The 15,505-nt window shown below is 50.7% G+C and overlaps 7 protein-coding genes across 7 annotated transcripts; 3 read left to right on the top strand and 4 right to left on the bottom strand.

Moving 5' to 3' along the window:
• Positions 1–48: 48 nt before the first annotated feature.
• nop7 (mRNA-binding ribosome synthesis protein NOP7) lies at positions 49–2,208 on the top strand (the record flags this gene model as incomplete). The annotated part of the gene is made up of 3 exons (XM_057128999.1): positions 49–96; positions 151–249; positions 311–2,208. Exons 1-3 carry the CDS (start codon positions 75–77, stop codon positions 2,206–2,208), a joined length of 2,019 nt encoding a protein of 672 aa, XP_056983555.1. The 5' UTR covers positions 49–74.
• A 547-nt stretch (positions 2,209–2,755) lies between these two features.
• N7511_006621 (uncharacterized protein) lies at positions 2,756–3,966 on the bottom strand (the record flags this gene model as incomplete). The annotated part of the gene is made up of 2 exons (XM_057128998.1): positions 2,756–2,938; positions 3,001–3,966. 2 exons carry the CDS (start codon positions 3,964–3,966, stop codon positions 2,756–2,758), a joined length of 1,149 nt encoding a protein of 382 aa, XP_056983554.1.
• A 649-nt stretch (positions 3,967–4,615) lies between these two features.
• Positions 4,616–5,107, bottom strand: N7511_006620 (uncharacterized protein; the record flags this gene model as incomplete). Its single annotated transcript, XM_057128997.1, has 1 exon — positions 4,616–5,107. The coding sequence occupies one exon, from the start codon at positions 5,105–5,107 to the stop codon at positions 4,616–4,618; it is 492 nt and encodes a 163-aa protein (XP_056983553.1).
• Positions 5,108–6,344: 1,237 nt separating this feature from the next.
• On the top strand, positions 6,345–8,010 carry N7511_006619 (uncharacterized protein; the record flags this gene model as incomplete). The annotated part of the gene is made up of 2 exons (XM_057128996.1): positions 6,345–6,697; positions 6,762–8,010. The coding sequence occupies 2 exons, from the start codon at positions 6,345–6,347 to the stop codon at positions 8,008–8,010; spliced, it is 1,602 nt and encodes a 533-aa protein (XP_056983552.1).
• A 359-nt stretch (positions 8,011–8,369) lies between these two features.
• N7511_006618 (type 1 glutamine amidotransferase) lies at positions 8,370–9,302 on the bottom strand (the record flags this gene model as incomplete). Its single annotated transcript, XM_057128995.1, has 1 exon — positions 8,370–9,302. The coding sequence occupies one exon, from the start codon at positions 9,300–9,302 to the stop codon at positions 8,370–8,372; it is 933 nt and encodes a 310-aa protein (XP_056983551.1).
• Positions 9,303–9,809: 507 nt separating this feature from the next.
• N7511_006617 (uncharacterized protein) lies at positions 9,810–12,270 on the bottom strand (the record flags this gene model as incomplete). The annotated part of the gene is made up of 2 exons (XM_057128994.1): positions 9,810–11,815; positions 11,886–12,270. The coding sequence occupies 2 exons, from the start codon at positions 12,268–12,270 to the stop codon at positions 9,810–9,812; spliced, it is 2,391 nt and encodes a 796-aa protein (XP_056983550.1).
• A 339-nt stretch (positions 12,271–12,609) lies between these two features.
• Positions 12,610–15,407, top strand: N7511_006616 (uncharacterized protein; the record flags this gene model as incomplete). Its single annotated transcript, XM_057128993.1, has 2 exons — positions 12,610–12,706; positions 12,790–15,407. 2 exons carry the CDS (start codon positions 12,610–12,612, stop codon positions 15,405–15,407), a joined length of 2,715 nt encoding a protein of 904 aa, XP_056983549.1.
• Positions 15,408–15,505: the final 98 nt, after the last annotated feature.

The raw sequence follows: 15,505 nt of genomic DNA, 5'->3' as shown, positions 1-15,505 counted from the left end.
AGAAAAAAAGTTATCGAGAAATTTTCTTCTTCTTATCAGCAGCCATTCGGACTTTCTGACAACCATCTCTCATTATGGCGAAAATCAAGAAGAAGGGTATGTTTTGAAGCCCTGGGATCCTCTATTGTTCCCTGCTAACCTTCTTATTAGGTACCTCTGGCCAGGCCAAGAACTACATTACCAGAACTCAGGCCGTGCGCAAACTTCAGATCTCTCTCCCAGATTTCCGCCGGCTATGCATCTTCAAGGGTAAGAGCCTCTGTCATTCGTTCAATTGGATCGCAAGTCTAACCATAGTCTCTGGCATCAGGTATTTACCCTCGTGAGCCCCGTAACAAGAAGAAGGCCTCCAAGACCTCAACCCCCAACACAACCTTCTATTACACCAAGGACATTCAGTATCTGCTCCACGAGCCCCTCTTGAACAAGTTCCGTGACCAGAAGTCGCTTGCAAAGAAGATTGCCCGCTCCCTGGGCCGTGGTGAAGTCAGCGATGCTGCCCGCCTCGAAAAGAACAACGCCCCGAGACTCACCCTCGACCATGTCATTAAGGAGCGCTACCCGACCTTCATTGATGCTCTCCGTGATCTCGACGACGCTCTGTCTCTTCTTTTCCTCTTCGCCACCCTTCCCTCCACCGACCATGTTCCCGCCAAGACCGTTGCCCTCTGTCAGCGTCTCTGCCACGAGTTCCAGCACTACCTGATCATGACCAACTCTCTGCGCAGATCCTTCCTTTCCATCAAGGGTATCTATTACCAGGCTACAATCCAGGGACAAGACATCATGTGGTTGGTTCCCTACCGTTTCGTCCAGCGTGTCAACGGTGACGTCGATTACCGTATCATGGCTACCTTTGTCGAGTTTTACACCACCCTTTTGGGCTTCGTCAACTTCCGTTTGTACTCATCAATTGGTTTGAGATACCCTCCCAAGTTCGATACCCGCAGTGACGAGAACGGTGCCGAACTTGCGGCTTTCACTCTTGAGGGTCGCTCAGTCGGCGATGTTCCCAAGGCTATCGAGGCAAACAAGCCCCAGTCTACCAACAACTCCAACAAGGAAGTCTCCAAGGAGCTCCAAGCCAAGGTTGACAAGGTGATTAAGAAGGCCGGTCTGGATCAGGCCACAGACGAGAAGACAGTCGAGACCACCGAAGAACAGAACGATGCCATCGACCGCTTCGAGCCCGCTGCCCCCGAGGCCGACACCCTCCCCCAGCCCCAGATGAGCGGCAACGAGGCCGGTGCACTCTTCGCTCCCTTCGTGTTCTACATTTCCCGTGAGGCCCCCAAGGCCCCTCTCGAGTTCATCCTCCGCTCCTTCGGCTGCAAGCGCGTTGGCTGGGCCTCCGTGCTCGGTGATGGTGCCTACACTCACGATGAGACCGACCCCCGTATCACTCACCAAATCGTCGACCGACCCCAGCTCCCTCAAGAATCCCTCCCCGCCATTCCCGCTGCCGACGAGAACGCCGTTCAGACAGTCAAGCCTGGAAGCCGCATTCCTGGCCGCACCTACGTCCAGCCCCAGTGGGTCTGGGACTGCATCAACGACGGCAAGCTCCTTCGTGCCGATCTATACGCCCCCGGCGCCACTCTTCCCCCTCACTTGAGCCCCTGGGTTAAGGCTGCTCGCGGTGCTTACGACCCTCGTGCCACCCTGGCCGAGCAGGAAGAGGAAGGTGAAGCTGAGATCGCTGCCGATGCTTCGGACAGCGACGAGGAGATGGAGGACGAGGCCGCTGTTGAGGAGAAGCTCGCTGAGGAATCCGACGAGGAGTCTGTTGACAGTGGCATGGATGTTGCCGGCACCGATGATGATGAGAGCGAGGAGGAATCCGACGAGGAGGTTGAGGATTTCGGTGGCTTCGACGAGGAGGCCGCCTCCGAGTCCGAGTCCGAGGACGAGGCCGCCCGCACTCAGCACCAGAAGGAGCTCGAGGCTGAGGCTGCTGGTCTTCCCTTCTCCTCTGCCGGCGCTGCCGACGAGGCTTCTAAGAAGAAGGCTTCCAAATCCAAGAAGCTTGCCGCTAAGAAGAAGGGTGAGGATGAGGAGCTCGAGAGACAGAAGATGATGATGAGCCGGAAGAAGCGCAAGCTTCTCGAGAAGATGATGTACTCGAACAAGAAGACTGCCGATGAGTCGGCCAAGCTTCGTTCGAAGCGTCGCAAGCTCGAGAAGGGCGAGAAGGCCGACAAGAAATAAATTCTTTGACTCGACCGTTGTGCATGTTAGATAGTGCTTTGCAGGGCGTTTGTGGTTTGGATCCCATGTATAGGCACCTCAAAAATTTGTGATTTCAGTTTAATGCCATTGAGGGATTATATCCCACACATATATAAAGACATTCTCTTCCTGTATTTTCTTTGAATGTAGCCCTTGAATCTGCAAAGCAGCAAAGTCAATTCCCGCACACGGGAGATAACTCGAGCACCAGTTAAGTCGGACTCAACCTCGGCTCATATCCGAAGCTAACGACCTATAGCAAAGATGCAGAAAACTCTTCAAGCAATTATCTGTACAATCAATGTAGAAATCTTTGTTCTTGATGAATTGTTATAGATACCCTCAGCGCAAAATTAATGGCAATACTATGTAATAATGGACCTCCAACCAAAGCAAATACTAGCTTGGCTCAGCGCCAAGGTAGTAGGTATGCAATGAAACCACAAAGAAGATCAGATAGAGCTCATCGCAATTCAATCTTCATCTGATGCATAAATCTATAAGTCTAACCACATTCCAACTATGTCTAGTTACCAACCCCCTTTTCTGACACCACCTTCACCCATTCATGCTCGACAGGACCATACATCATCTCACCTAGCCATTCCCTGAACTTGCTTGCATAATAAGCAGGCGTGCCATCAGGACCAGTCGGAATAGTGATATCCTTCCCACGGTGCTGGATCATCGAGATTGCAGTAATGAACCACTAAAAAAAGTCAGATTGCAATCCAGATTGCGAGAAGAAAGCTAGGGAAAAAAAGAACTTACCGCTGTGCCAGCTGAAAACGACTCGAGAATGCGGCCTTCCGCTGCAGCATCCATCACCTCGCCAATGGTGAACTTGCGCTCAGTGACCACAAGCTCATCTCCAAGTCGCTCCCTGGCCAACTCAAGACAGCTGTGACGAGTTACACCCTCGAGAATCAAATGATCGTCCAACGGGGCCGTGATAAGCTCTTTCCTACCATCCTTTCGCCTCCAGATGACGAAGAAGTTGCTACCACCCGCCTCGGTACAATCACCATCAGGACCGTACAGCCAGAGAATCTGATGAAAGCCCTGTTTCAAGGCTTCCTGACTCGCAAGAACAGACGGACCATAATTAGCGCCGACCTTTGCATGGCCAAAGCCGCCGGGCCACGAGCGAATCGCTCCCTCGGGAGAAGTGAGAAGGCGCTTCCCGCCAGTGGGTGCGTCCATGCGAGCCATGTACCCGATGATGATATACAGCAATGCTTCCTTTGGCGCCGTCACACCGAGCTGTGAGTCCGAGCCGATCATTGTAGGGCGCACATAGAGGAAGTCCCCCGCGCGCTCCTTCGGCAGCCATTTCGGGCCATCGGTTGCCACCAATGTTTGGATCAGGCTCTCCAGCGCGTTGGGGTCGAACTTGGGCAGTGAGATGCGGTCCGCTGACATCTGGAGTCGGCGGGTGTTTCGGTCGTTTCGGAAGAGCCGCAGCTTGCCATCATGTCCGCGGTAGGCCTTGAGTCCTTCGAAACATTCGTAGGCGTAATGCAGGCAGGATGCGCTGGGGAGAAGCCTCAAGGGTCCGTATGGCTTTAGCTCGGGGGCGGACCAGCCGCTGTCGGCTTTCCATGATGCGAGGATCATGTGGTCGGTGCAGATTGTGCCATGGCTTCGCTTCAAAGTCTCTTGATCGGGGACTTGTTGCGGTGTCGTGGTATAGTCATAAGTCAATTTCGAGGCGTCGAGTGGTTGTAAGGTAGCCATGTTGAGGTATTATAGTGATGTGAGGTAGACATGTGCAAACAATCGGAGACTTTTATGTCCATATTCAAAAAAAAACTCCATATCTACAAGATGGCAACATCATCTCGATTGTATTGATATCGGGCCCACTAGGGCGTGCCGACACGCCAAAGATGAGATTCACGCCCTGCAGAGTGGGACCGGGTAACTTGCCGTATGTTATGCCCAACTATGGGATCGCAGAACAGAAACCAAGCCAAACAGTGAGTCTATAATATACAGATCGAATACAGTATTGAAATTCAAGCCCTTTCACACTCGCGATATGCAACTATACATACGGTCAGTTAAAATACAGCGGGGCTGCACGCCCTCGACGAAGCACGCCCTGCCAGCGCTGTCCAGACCCATATGGATATGTCTTCATGATTGGCTGAATAAGTTTCTTCGCGAGCAAACCTATGGATGTCTAGTCTGATATCCGGATGGAAGTCTCTCGGGATCAGAACAATTGGCCGAGACTGTACGCCCGAGTCGCCACCCTGGCCCGAAAAAGATGGAACTTGTTGCATAGAAACTATACTAGCTGACTCGAGCAATGCTGGATTTATACATAGTTTGCCAAAGGCTGTTAATCTAACTGTGAGTAGTGTGACAACATTGTGACAGACTAGAGGACTTTGGTCAAAAACAGCTTCTGGGCGTCAAAAACAGAATGCGGTGACTTCCCAACAAGGGACTCATAGATTGATGGATCGGTAGCTCCCTCCAGGGCAAAGAATATGGCTTGGCTGTTGTGATCCAAACCAAGCTGTTTCCGCAACCCAGCTTCTGTTGCTGATACCAACACGACACCCAAGCTTGCTGCTGACGACTCTCCACAGATAACTGGAATATCGCCCTCGTTTGCATTTGCCAAAGCCCTCATTCCATCCACCGTCACTGAATCGGGTACTGCAACGAAGTCACTGGCTAGCCAAGTGAGCAGCTTCCAAGCAGCAGGGGATGGTGCACGACACGCCAGTCCAGCCATGATGGTATGCAATGATCCCTCGGATTGACGTGCTTCTCCATTCACAGCACTCTGTAACAAGCAGTCGGCCTCTTTTGGCTCAACGACGATGAAGCGTGGGAAGGTAAGCGCAGTGGCGGTCCTTGACATCTGAAGGAACTGGCTGCTTCTGATTCTGTATCACTTCTGAAACGGTTGGTATTCAGATGATAAGAGTATTCCATTGTCAATGTGTTCTCAGCAGAATGATTCAATCCGATGCTGACAAGGTAGATGGATGGATAACAGCGAAATTTGAGAAGCTTTATCTAGTAAATCTAAAGCAGCTTAAACAATCCTTTTGAACACTTTCTGCGGGACTTTCCCGAGAGTACTGTAAGTTGGGATGAGATTTTGGCGAGGCAACTCATCGCCGGCGCTACTAGCTCAGGACTTTTCGGTAACACATAGAATCACCGCGTGAGGGCTCATTTCCGGACAGCAAGATGCTTGACACTGTAAAATAGAGATTTCAGCTGTATGCAATGCTATGCAACGAAAATCAAAAGTACTGGGGGTAAACCCCGCCAGAGCTGTCTGCAGGTCGAAAATTGGGCGTCACGTTTACACTCGGAGCGAAATTGAACTCTGAAAGTTCCACGAAGGTGAATTGCTGGTTTCTGTTTATGTATATATATTTCCTAGAGTGTATTGCACACATCTTACTGGAAATGGAGGAAGCTGAGGGTTATATTGTCCATGAATATTGCCACCATGTGGAAGCTATCATACTCGCGCTTGCTACTTATACCGAAGGGCCGACAACTCCTGGAGCTCTTCGTGAAGTCTTGAGTAACCGGAAATACTAACGACTGCAGCGCTTGCTTTCAAGCACCACAGTGGTCAGCAGCATTGATTGCGAGATCTTCAAGGCCACTCATACATCTACGAAAAGACCAATGTTTTGATTCCATACAAAGAAAATAGAGATAACTCTACATCTCAGGCTCTTAGATATACCCTCTCATCGCGGCCTCTTGAATGCCATTCAACCATATCCTAGCCATCTACTCGTATTCCACGTTATTAGGATGTGTACCATCAGCGGTGATGTCTCGACCGCTTCAAAATTCTTTGGTTTATATCCGAAAATCCGACTTGTCGTCCGTTGCATGTAAGATGGGCATCCCAAGACATATCACATATCACGCTCCTAGTCAAGGCCTCCATTCCTCATTCAGAAAAAGCCAGCCCTATTCTACAAAAATGTCCGTAGCTTCACTGATCACGTTCACAGTCCTGGCTCTCCACCCCGCCCCGCAGGCGCAACATTCGTTTATCCGGATGTCCCCCCAAACATGTTCACCATTTCATCTCTTGACTCCGTTACTGGAAGTATCTCTTTGCAATGGCCACATTAGACACGATATCTATTCAAGCGTCTTCGTTGGGGGCGGATGTCGTCGGAGCTGTCGATAAAGACAACAGCATTGCCTTGTTTAGAGGAATCCCGTATGCGACATTCCCAAAACGCTGGACTCATAGTGAGACGTTACACTCCCTTGAGAATGGATTCAATGCCACAAAGATGGGACCGAGATGTCCACAGCTTTCGGGCATGGTGCTGGTTGCTGGCGGCACCAATGATCCTCTTCCCGGAGATGATGAATTCAATTGTTTGAACATGAACATTGCTGTTCCCCAAGAGGCTTTAGGAGCAGGGAAGGCGAAACCACTTCCAGTCATGGTGTGGATCCATGGGTATGTTCTGCTCGGTCAAGTAACATGGATTGAGGCGGCAATGCAAACTAACACCAATCGCCAGTGGTGCTTTCGCATTCGGGGCCAATTCCGTCGCTAGATATCGCCCACAGGCGTTTGTCGCACAATCACGGAAAACTGGCACCCCAGTCATTCTCGTGCAGATCAACTACCGGCTCGGCCCACTAGGGTTCTCGGCGTCGGATGATCTGGCTGAGGAGCTCAGTGGGGGATCGAAAGAATCCCCTGTTGGGAATTTCGGTCTCATTGATCAGCGAAATGCTCTAGAGTGGGTAAACAGACATATTTGCGACTTTGGCGGTGATCCGTCTAATATTACTGTCTTCGGCGTAAGTGCCGGAAGTGTCAGTATTCACATGCATCTACTTGCTGAACATGCACTCTTCGACCGGGCGATCATGATGTCAGGTGCCGCGCCTATTTTGAGTCCTCTTCGATCAGAGATTTATCAGGAAGAGTGGGACAGCCTGTGCCGCAAAACAGGCGCCGACGCACCTACTGCTTCTGAAAGAACAGCAAAGCTCAGAGAACTGGATGTTCTCGATATTCTTAGAAATTCGAGCCCTGCGGCAATGGGTCCTTCGATTGATGGCATTCTTTTGAAACAAGGCTGGAAATACAACGATAACGTGGCGAACACAAGATGCAAAGAAATTATCCAGGGAGACACGAACGTTGAGGCCATTATCTTTGATGGCCTTCTCAAACGTCTACCCCAAGACCGCTTCCATGAGCTGGTTGACAATGCACTCCCAGCCCAAACAGCAACGGAACTATACACTCACTTTGGCTTCACACGCCAATCCCAGTCCGAGGAAAGCTTCCGCAAAGCATTCCGACTTCTTGTCGGGAATACAATTTTCAATTACTCGCACGTTGGCATTGCAGAAGCCTCCCGAAACTCTGATCTGTGGAGGGATCATGTATACATGTACCACTGGGAAGAACCCTCGCCGTTCCCCGGACCAACTTGTGGCCTTTCCTATCACGGTCTGTGTGCCCTGCTCTTGCATTTGAATGAGTTCCAAAATTGTCCGCCTTCAACGCAGCAGGTTTCTCTGGAGGCTGCTCGGATCTGGTCTGCTTTTGCTCATGGTCAGCAGCCTTGGGAGCCATACTCGGACCGGAGACGGTTTATGCGCTTTGGCCCCGGTGGTCACTCTGGCTTGCATACGTTTGAGAGTGATAATACTAGGAATTATGGGTTCCAGGAATGGCTTGGCGCTCACCTTGATGAGGTGGGTGTGTTTGTTCGAAAATTGGTTCTTGATTTGGAGAATAACAATGTTTAAACTGATCTGCACGCGTGAGTATGGAGACCGAATGTGTTCATCGTCTTTGGAGCGAATCAAATATCTTCAAGGGTATTTGGTTGGTCCAAAGATCGACTCCAATGTCCACAAGTTCCACTCGGTTAGTTCCTGACCCACACACTCTATGTTGGAAATTCTCTTTCTAATTCGGCACGAGTAGGCCTTTGGACAGCAATTGCCCATTGTTCTTCCCTGTGGACTTTGATCTACTACAATGGTGATTACTCATTCATCCCGCCTGCCCCTAGGCCGGTGCCTATAACCAAATCGATCAACATAGTGAAGGAAACCCAGAATGAACTTTTATTTTTAATTATAACATTATATCCCAGCAAACATCATTGCTCAACTCCAGCCAAGAAACAAACAACAGCAGAAGCAAAAGCCTTGGAATCATCCTGCCCCCCCTCCTTAAGATCATCCCCAACCTGCTCCAAGAACAGCGCCAGCTTCGACTCCTTCCACCCCATAACCGGCGCCGACTCCAGACACATCTTAGTCATACCAAAAGCATCCATCTCATAATGGCCCTGCACAGACAAGACCCTGCCAGGATGATAAAGACCCTGAATCGGGCAGATAGGCGTACTACCAATATTAACCCACGGCGCAGGCAGCGACACAGGCGGCGACTCCACCAGCGACACAGGCGTCCCCTTCGCAACAGCCATAACCCGATCCCCGTGGAACATCTGAATGCGCAACTTGCCCTCAGGCAGCTGCCCCAGCGCCGCCGGGAACGACGCCAGGAACGCCTTCTCCAGCTGCACGGTATAAACGCCGACTTCGCGGCCGAGCGGGCACTTCTCGACCCAGACGTCGCGCTCGCTGTCTTCTTCGTTGCGCACGAGCGCGTGCGAAATCATCTGGTGGCCGAAGCACGTGCCTAGGATTCGCACTTGCGGGTATTCATGGTAGACTCTTTGCACGAATTTTTCTAATGTTTGCATCCAGGGCGAGTGGGCTAGCTCGTATACGCCTGGCGAGCCGCCGGTGATCAGGACTGCGTCGATGGGCGCGGCCACTGGGATTGCATTCTGCGTGGTGTCGCCGCGCAGCTTATAAAAGTCCGGGTAGTGGCCGCCGCGGATGTCGTATGGTGTGATTCTCACTTCGAGTTGGTCTTTATCGGCGAAAAAGGTTTCATTCAGGCGTGCGGCGGTTTCGCGGAGAATTGTGCGGAAGTGCGCGCTGCAGAGTCCGCGTGCCTCGTAGAGCTGGCGGGCTGGGATGTCGACGTCTAGGACGGCGATGTGGATGTGGTGGACCATGTTGGGAGGTTTGCGCTGTGTTTACTGTTGGGGGGAGATTATTATGATTATGGGAGAGAGTCGTGTTGGTGCGAGAGAATATATCTATTCAACTATGGAGGCCAATTTCCCCATATTCCACTGGCGAATTCTACGAAAAAGTTATGTAAAAATCGTGGGTTTGCGGAATCCTGCAAATATTCATTACGAAAAAAACACAGTTTCGAACCAAGACGTCGACCGACTCCAAGCGACTCCAACTGTTAAGTAACAGCAACGTTGGGACTCGATGAGCTTAATTTGGGGCTCCACTCGGGCAGTCACCGAATGCTTTTTCAGATCTTTGCTCCGCGAACTGGGACAGCTGCTTCACGAAAATAAACCGGGTCGTAGGCACTGAGTTGTGGCAAAATGAAACAAATACAATAGGGCATCGTCTGCAGAACGTACCAAAGCTAATCTCGTAAAGACGTGGAGCGTACTGAACTCGGAGAAACACCTCATACTCCGAAAACAAAACCATGCCCTTCAAATGATCACCATAGACTCGGTCTCTTTCAGAAAATTGACTGCCCTCCCAGCCACGAACTTCATAGTATAAACAGCACCCCTAAAGAAAACATCCGCCTCGACATCCCTCGAGATCTCCACCTCCAAATTCCCATCCTCCGTCCACTTCAACCTAATCTTCCCCGCAGGAGTAACAAACGTTCCCTCGCCTGTCGGCATAAGATCCATCTGTGGCTCAATGCGGAGACGCGCGAAGCCCGGCTGGGCAGGCTTGACACCATACAATTGGGTAACGATTTCATTGACTGGACAGGCACTCCACCCGTGACAGTCGCTCCGAGGATTCTCCTCGAACTCGGCCCACGTCGTCAGGTCATCCGCCAGCATCCGTCTCCACGGGTCCAAAAGGGCCGGGAACATCTTGTTGTACAGGCCGACTTTCTCGACCGCGCGGAACACGTAGAATTGTAGTGCGCTGGAGCACTGGACAAGCGTGGAATCGTACATTGCTCGGACCATGAGCTCCCGCGCTGCTGGACCGGTGATTGTTTCCGAGAGCACGGCAAACACTTGGCTGTGTTGGCTGTATTCTTTCGTGGATGGTCCATCCAGGTAAACGCCGTCTGCGACGCAGTGGGCGTTCACTGCGTCTCGGAGGGCCTGTGCTCGAGTCAAATACTCGGAGGCGGTATCGTTTCGTCCCATAAACTTGGACATATCGGCGGCTTGCATCAATGCCACGATGTATAAGAGAGTGTTGAATGTGGCTGCGCCTGCTGTGGTGTACGATTGGGGCATGCACGATTGGAAGATCTTCCCCGGAACAGACCATTGTGTCACCCAATCGATGAAAGGCCATGTATCATCTTCGAATCGGCCGACGAGTCCTAGCTCGTTGATGCGCTCATCAAAGTGGTTGAGAATTCCGTCAATGGTGCTCAGATACCGTCGGACGAGTGCCGTATCGGCAAAATACTGCATGTGATCCCATACCATGGCAATCCAGTATAATGAAAACTGGGGAATCTGCTTACTGTTAAATCCAGCCGGGAATTGCGCCTTGATCAGTCCATCGGGGCACTGGCTGGCGTGGAATTCTTCCAACGTCTTTCTGGCGAGTCGATCGTCCGATGAAAGCTGGTATGTGAACAGCATTTGTAGTCGAGAATCAGACGCGAATTGGTTTTGTTCGTAGAACGGACAGTCCTCGTAGGTTTCGTGTCGACAGTTCCGTAGCGTCTGTAAACTGACATCCCAGATCTTGTTGAGCTCTGGTCCTGCCTGGATCTTGGTCGTGATATCCAGTGGGTAAGACGTCTCGCGGAGAGTAAGACCCTTTAGATTGAGAGGTTGAGATGATGTCTTGATGTGTAGTTGTATGTATCGGAATGCTCGGAACCAGAATGGCTCAAATGTGTGTTCTTCTTGCCCGTCGGTCACCGTATAGATATCTTTCACTCCATATAGCCGGCCGGTGGAGTCAGACCGGAGGAGCTTGGTTCTTGGCATGGGGAAAGGAGCGATGTCAATTCCAAGATCTTTCTCGTAGCACTCAGAGTAGAGCAGGGTTATTATTGACCCCAGTCCCCCGCCACATTGAAGGTTGACAAATGCTGTAGTCATAGATGTGCATTCAATGTCAACAGTGACAGTCTGTCCAGCGGGCACGATAAGTTCCTGTTCGCCTTTGATGAAATCATTCCAGTGTTGATGGGTGAGTGACCCCTCGCATTTTACAATTCCATCAAATCTGCCTTGGATCTCCGGTAGAGCTGGAATCGGCCGCTCAGTCAGTTTCCATGGTCGCTGTATTGGTAACATCTTCACTGGGCGGAATTGCAAGATGGCGGATTCCCACGTAGTGTCGTCGAAAGCTGGCAGCTTCCACCCAGAAAATGATTTTGCTTCTGATACTCTCTCGTTGTTTGACATGAACGGTGGGCCCAGTAGATAGTTCCATTCCGAATGAGGAATGATCTGTCGAGTGGTTTCTTGAACACACTTCCACGAAGTATCCGTAGACACTGAATCTCCCTGTTGAAATGTTAGTGACCCGCGAATGGACAGCACAAACCACGTCTGGCTTTCAGTCACTTACTTCCGATTCGCCATACACCATAAGACCAGGCAATTCGGTACTTATGATAGACGAAGAGCCAGTATGAACACGAGAATAGCGCAAGACTCGTGCGCTAATGACGTTCTCTCCTTCGGTGAGATAAGGTAGAATATCAACCGTCTCATAGTACCATCGTTCCGGGTAGCTCTTGCAAGGACCAAAACTAACCCGATGACCATTTACAAACAGCCGGTATCGACTATCTGCAGAAACATGAACTGGAAGCTCGCGGATCCCATACGGCCGAGTCCACTGGAAGCTTTTGCGAAACAGAAAATACCGACCGGGTTGACTTTCATCCTCGGTATGTGTTGGAAGCCAGATCCATGGTGGCGCCTGTGTCCAACTCGGGGAAGCCATCTCGTTTCTTATGTGCAAACATGCAAATATGCAAATAAAGAAGAAAATCCGCCCTCTGCGCTCTCTGTGGCTCATATAGACAATCGGCGGCTCTCACGATCTCGGATATACCGACCGGCACGATTTACCCCGAACCCGGGGACAAATCACGAGACTTAGGGCTTGACTGGCTCTGGCTTGACTGGCTTGGGCTAGACTGGCTTGCTCTGATTGACTCAATTAATTCACTAACTTCACTTGAGCTGGATTTTGCCTCTAGCGTCTCACATGATGCATTTCCCCACAATCTGCATAGTTGTTTAAATGGGGGTGTGTCCACTGTCCACTGTCCACTTCCCCATGTCTACCTCAACCCCAGACTCAACGCGCTTCAGGTGCGCATTATGTCCAAAGGAGTTTTCTCGGCGGGAGAATCTTGCTCGCCATGCTCGGATCCGTCAGTCTCTGATCCACAGTTTAGTTTTGCATGCTGATTGCTCCGTACCATAGATAAACCCCAAAAGTTACATCGCTGTCCAGTATGTGGCAAAGAGTTCACGAGAAGTGATGTACGTCAGCGTCATGAGGAAATTCACAGGACGCAGCAGTCACCTAGTGTGATTGTGGCGTCCCAACCGCAAACTGCATCCCCAAATGACAATGGGCTTGCCTCGCCGCACACGCCGTCCGACGCGCTACGTGACAATCGGCCGGCTGACAGGCGCCGTGTTGCTGGTTCAGCTGGCTTCGATCCGCCGGCTGATCAGGCATATCCGCAAGTCGAGGCCCACCATGACATGGGCCATGATTGGACTCCTCTTCATTCATTGAATATGGATATAGACCAATCTGATGGTCCTGAAGCTCAAGTTGAAAGCAGGCAGCCCAATCATTGGACAAATGAATCGCCTAATAATAGCTTCGACGATGATCTAGTTCGATGGATGCAAGAGCCATGCTTATTCGAGGATATGTGTTTTGATGATGATATCATGTCGGTGCTGCTAGAATCGGGGTCCATGCCACCGTTCAACGCCGCGCCAATTCTGGCAATGGATATCGAGAACGGCCAAGTAACAGGTTCAAACCATGACCAAAGTTCAAGTACTTTCACTGATAGGGGCGAGCGAATGATTCGACCGACATCTCCGCCCAACGAAGCCTCTGAAGAGGACAAATGGCCATATAGATGGGATCCTGGCTCTCAGGCAATTACAGCCGCAAAGCCAATCGAGCTACCCAAAATCCATTCGTTGAGACGGCATCATGACCCATCCTTTGATATCTCCCAGCAGCGATATGAAAGACTCATGGCCTTCCTCGTAGAACCAGCCAGGAGAGGGTTCAATCTTCACTCTCTTCATTTTCCAGAATTGGCAACTACAAACATCTTCATCGGACTGTTCTTCGCGCGCTTTGAGCATCAGATGCCGGTTATACATCGATCATCTTTGAAATCCTGCGACGAACTCCCCGACCCTCTTCTTGCCGTTATGATTGCCATAGGCGCTATATACAGCCGTGAAAGACACACGTGCCGATTTTCAATTGTACTTGTTGACATGGCAAGACTGAGCTCGCAGATTGCACTTGAGATGAACAACAGATTCATGAGAGATCCTTTGTTCGTCTATGCTCTTGCACTAATCTGCTACGCAGGCCTGTGGTGCGGCAATAAGCGATTGTTCGAGCTATCAGAGAGCCTGCGTGGTTCGGTTGTCAGCTATTGCCGCCAGATCCACAACAGCGAATTCATCTTCGCAAGAGACGACCTGAAGAGATTCGGTAATAGTTTGGACAGTCAATGGCAAAGGTGGATCTTGAAAGAATCCAGGAAGAGACTTATGTGGGTGATTTACGGCCTGGACTGCATTTTTCCCTGCTTGCTATACCTGCCAGCTTCGATCAGTCTAGCAGAGGTGATGACCACCGAGTGCCCCTGCGACGAAGATTTTTGGCATGCTGCAAGCGCCAATCGGTGGAAAGCCTTACTGGGCTCTGCCTCTGTCCCGCCTGCGAGAACCTTTGCCTCCGCAGTAAGCCCCTTCTTGGGGCCCTTGAATCTGGGCCATGGCTCGCACAATACCTCATCGAATATGTTCCTTCGCCAAACATCTTTCTCCTCATCAATAAGTCTCAACTCTTGGACACGACATCTTATTCTAACGACCATTTTGGTCCAATCCTTCGAGCTGTCGCAGCAGATCTCAATGGTCTCCGAGGCAACTCTAGATGCAGAGATATGGCAAGTGCCAAGAGCAAATGAACCCAATTCTCCAGCGAGCAGCCTCTTCACGGCTACCATTGAGCCCGAGATCCAACCTCATTACGCCTACCTTGTAACAAGATGCTTATCCAGTCGTCATCCAGACTCTAGCTTGTCACCCCCAGAACAAGAAGTATGTAGGACACTCGCTGAGCGCAAGGAGCTTATTTCAAGTACGTTCAAGCCCCTTCATCGTCCGCACAGCATCTTGACAGAATTTCTAGAAATGCTACTTGCCTGGGAACATGCCTACGCATCATTACCAGCACCAGATGTGGCCGTCTATGAAACCTCTCGATACTTCCACGAGAGTTCGCAGGTCTACCACCGCCTCGGCCATCTCACTCTCCACGTCCCAATCGTGGATCTTCAAAACGCACTCGGAAAGTCAGGTCCGGCAGAAATAACACCGGCAATAGGAATGATGCATAGGATTCTCACAAATCATCCCGAAGATGTCAGCTCAATGCTCACGCATTGCTTGGAATTGATCCGCGATCTACGCGTGCAGCCCAATTCGCCAACTGGTGAGTCCGGGTCATCGCGGATGACAGAGCCCCCTGAGATAATAGCCTGTTTTCTTGGAGAGGCGTTTGTGTGGATGCTAGTGAGCTGTGCGGATCCAGCGCAGATTCGGTTTTTGAGAGATAAAATGGACGGGTTTGAGGCTTCGGATGGGTTTTTCGCGGTTGTGAAGGAGGCTTTGGATCGGGCGAGGGATCAAGAGAGTGATGTCGTTCGGAAGCACAATACTTCCAAGACGAACTTGATCTTGTTTGCTGCTGCTGATGTTATTAGTAAAATGACGCCTTGGAATGCGTCGCTTAATTTGGCGTTGCTTTTGTGTCATAGGGGGAAGGCATCTACAGCGCGTGAGGATTTATGTCATTAGCCATGTCGTTCTTGATTCTATTTTAACTGTTCAAACCTAGCGTGAATAAAGCTCGCTCTAAAATTATAACAGCTGCATTGAATGTGTTGTATGCGAAG

This window comes from Penicillium nucicola (genome assembly GCF_028828085.1).
Source record: "Penicillium nucicola strain IBT 29836 chromosome Unknown utg000006l, whole genome shotgun sequence".
Taxonomy (NCBI): Eukaryota; Fungi; Ascomycota; class Eurotiomycetes; order Eurotiales; family Aspergillaceae; genus Penicillium; species Penicillium nucicola.
This window is presented reverse-complemented; position numbering and strand designations above follow the sequence as displayed.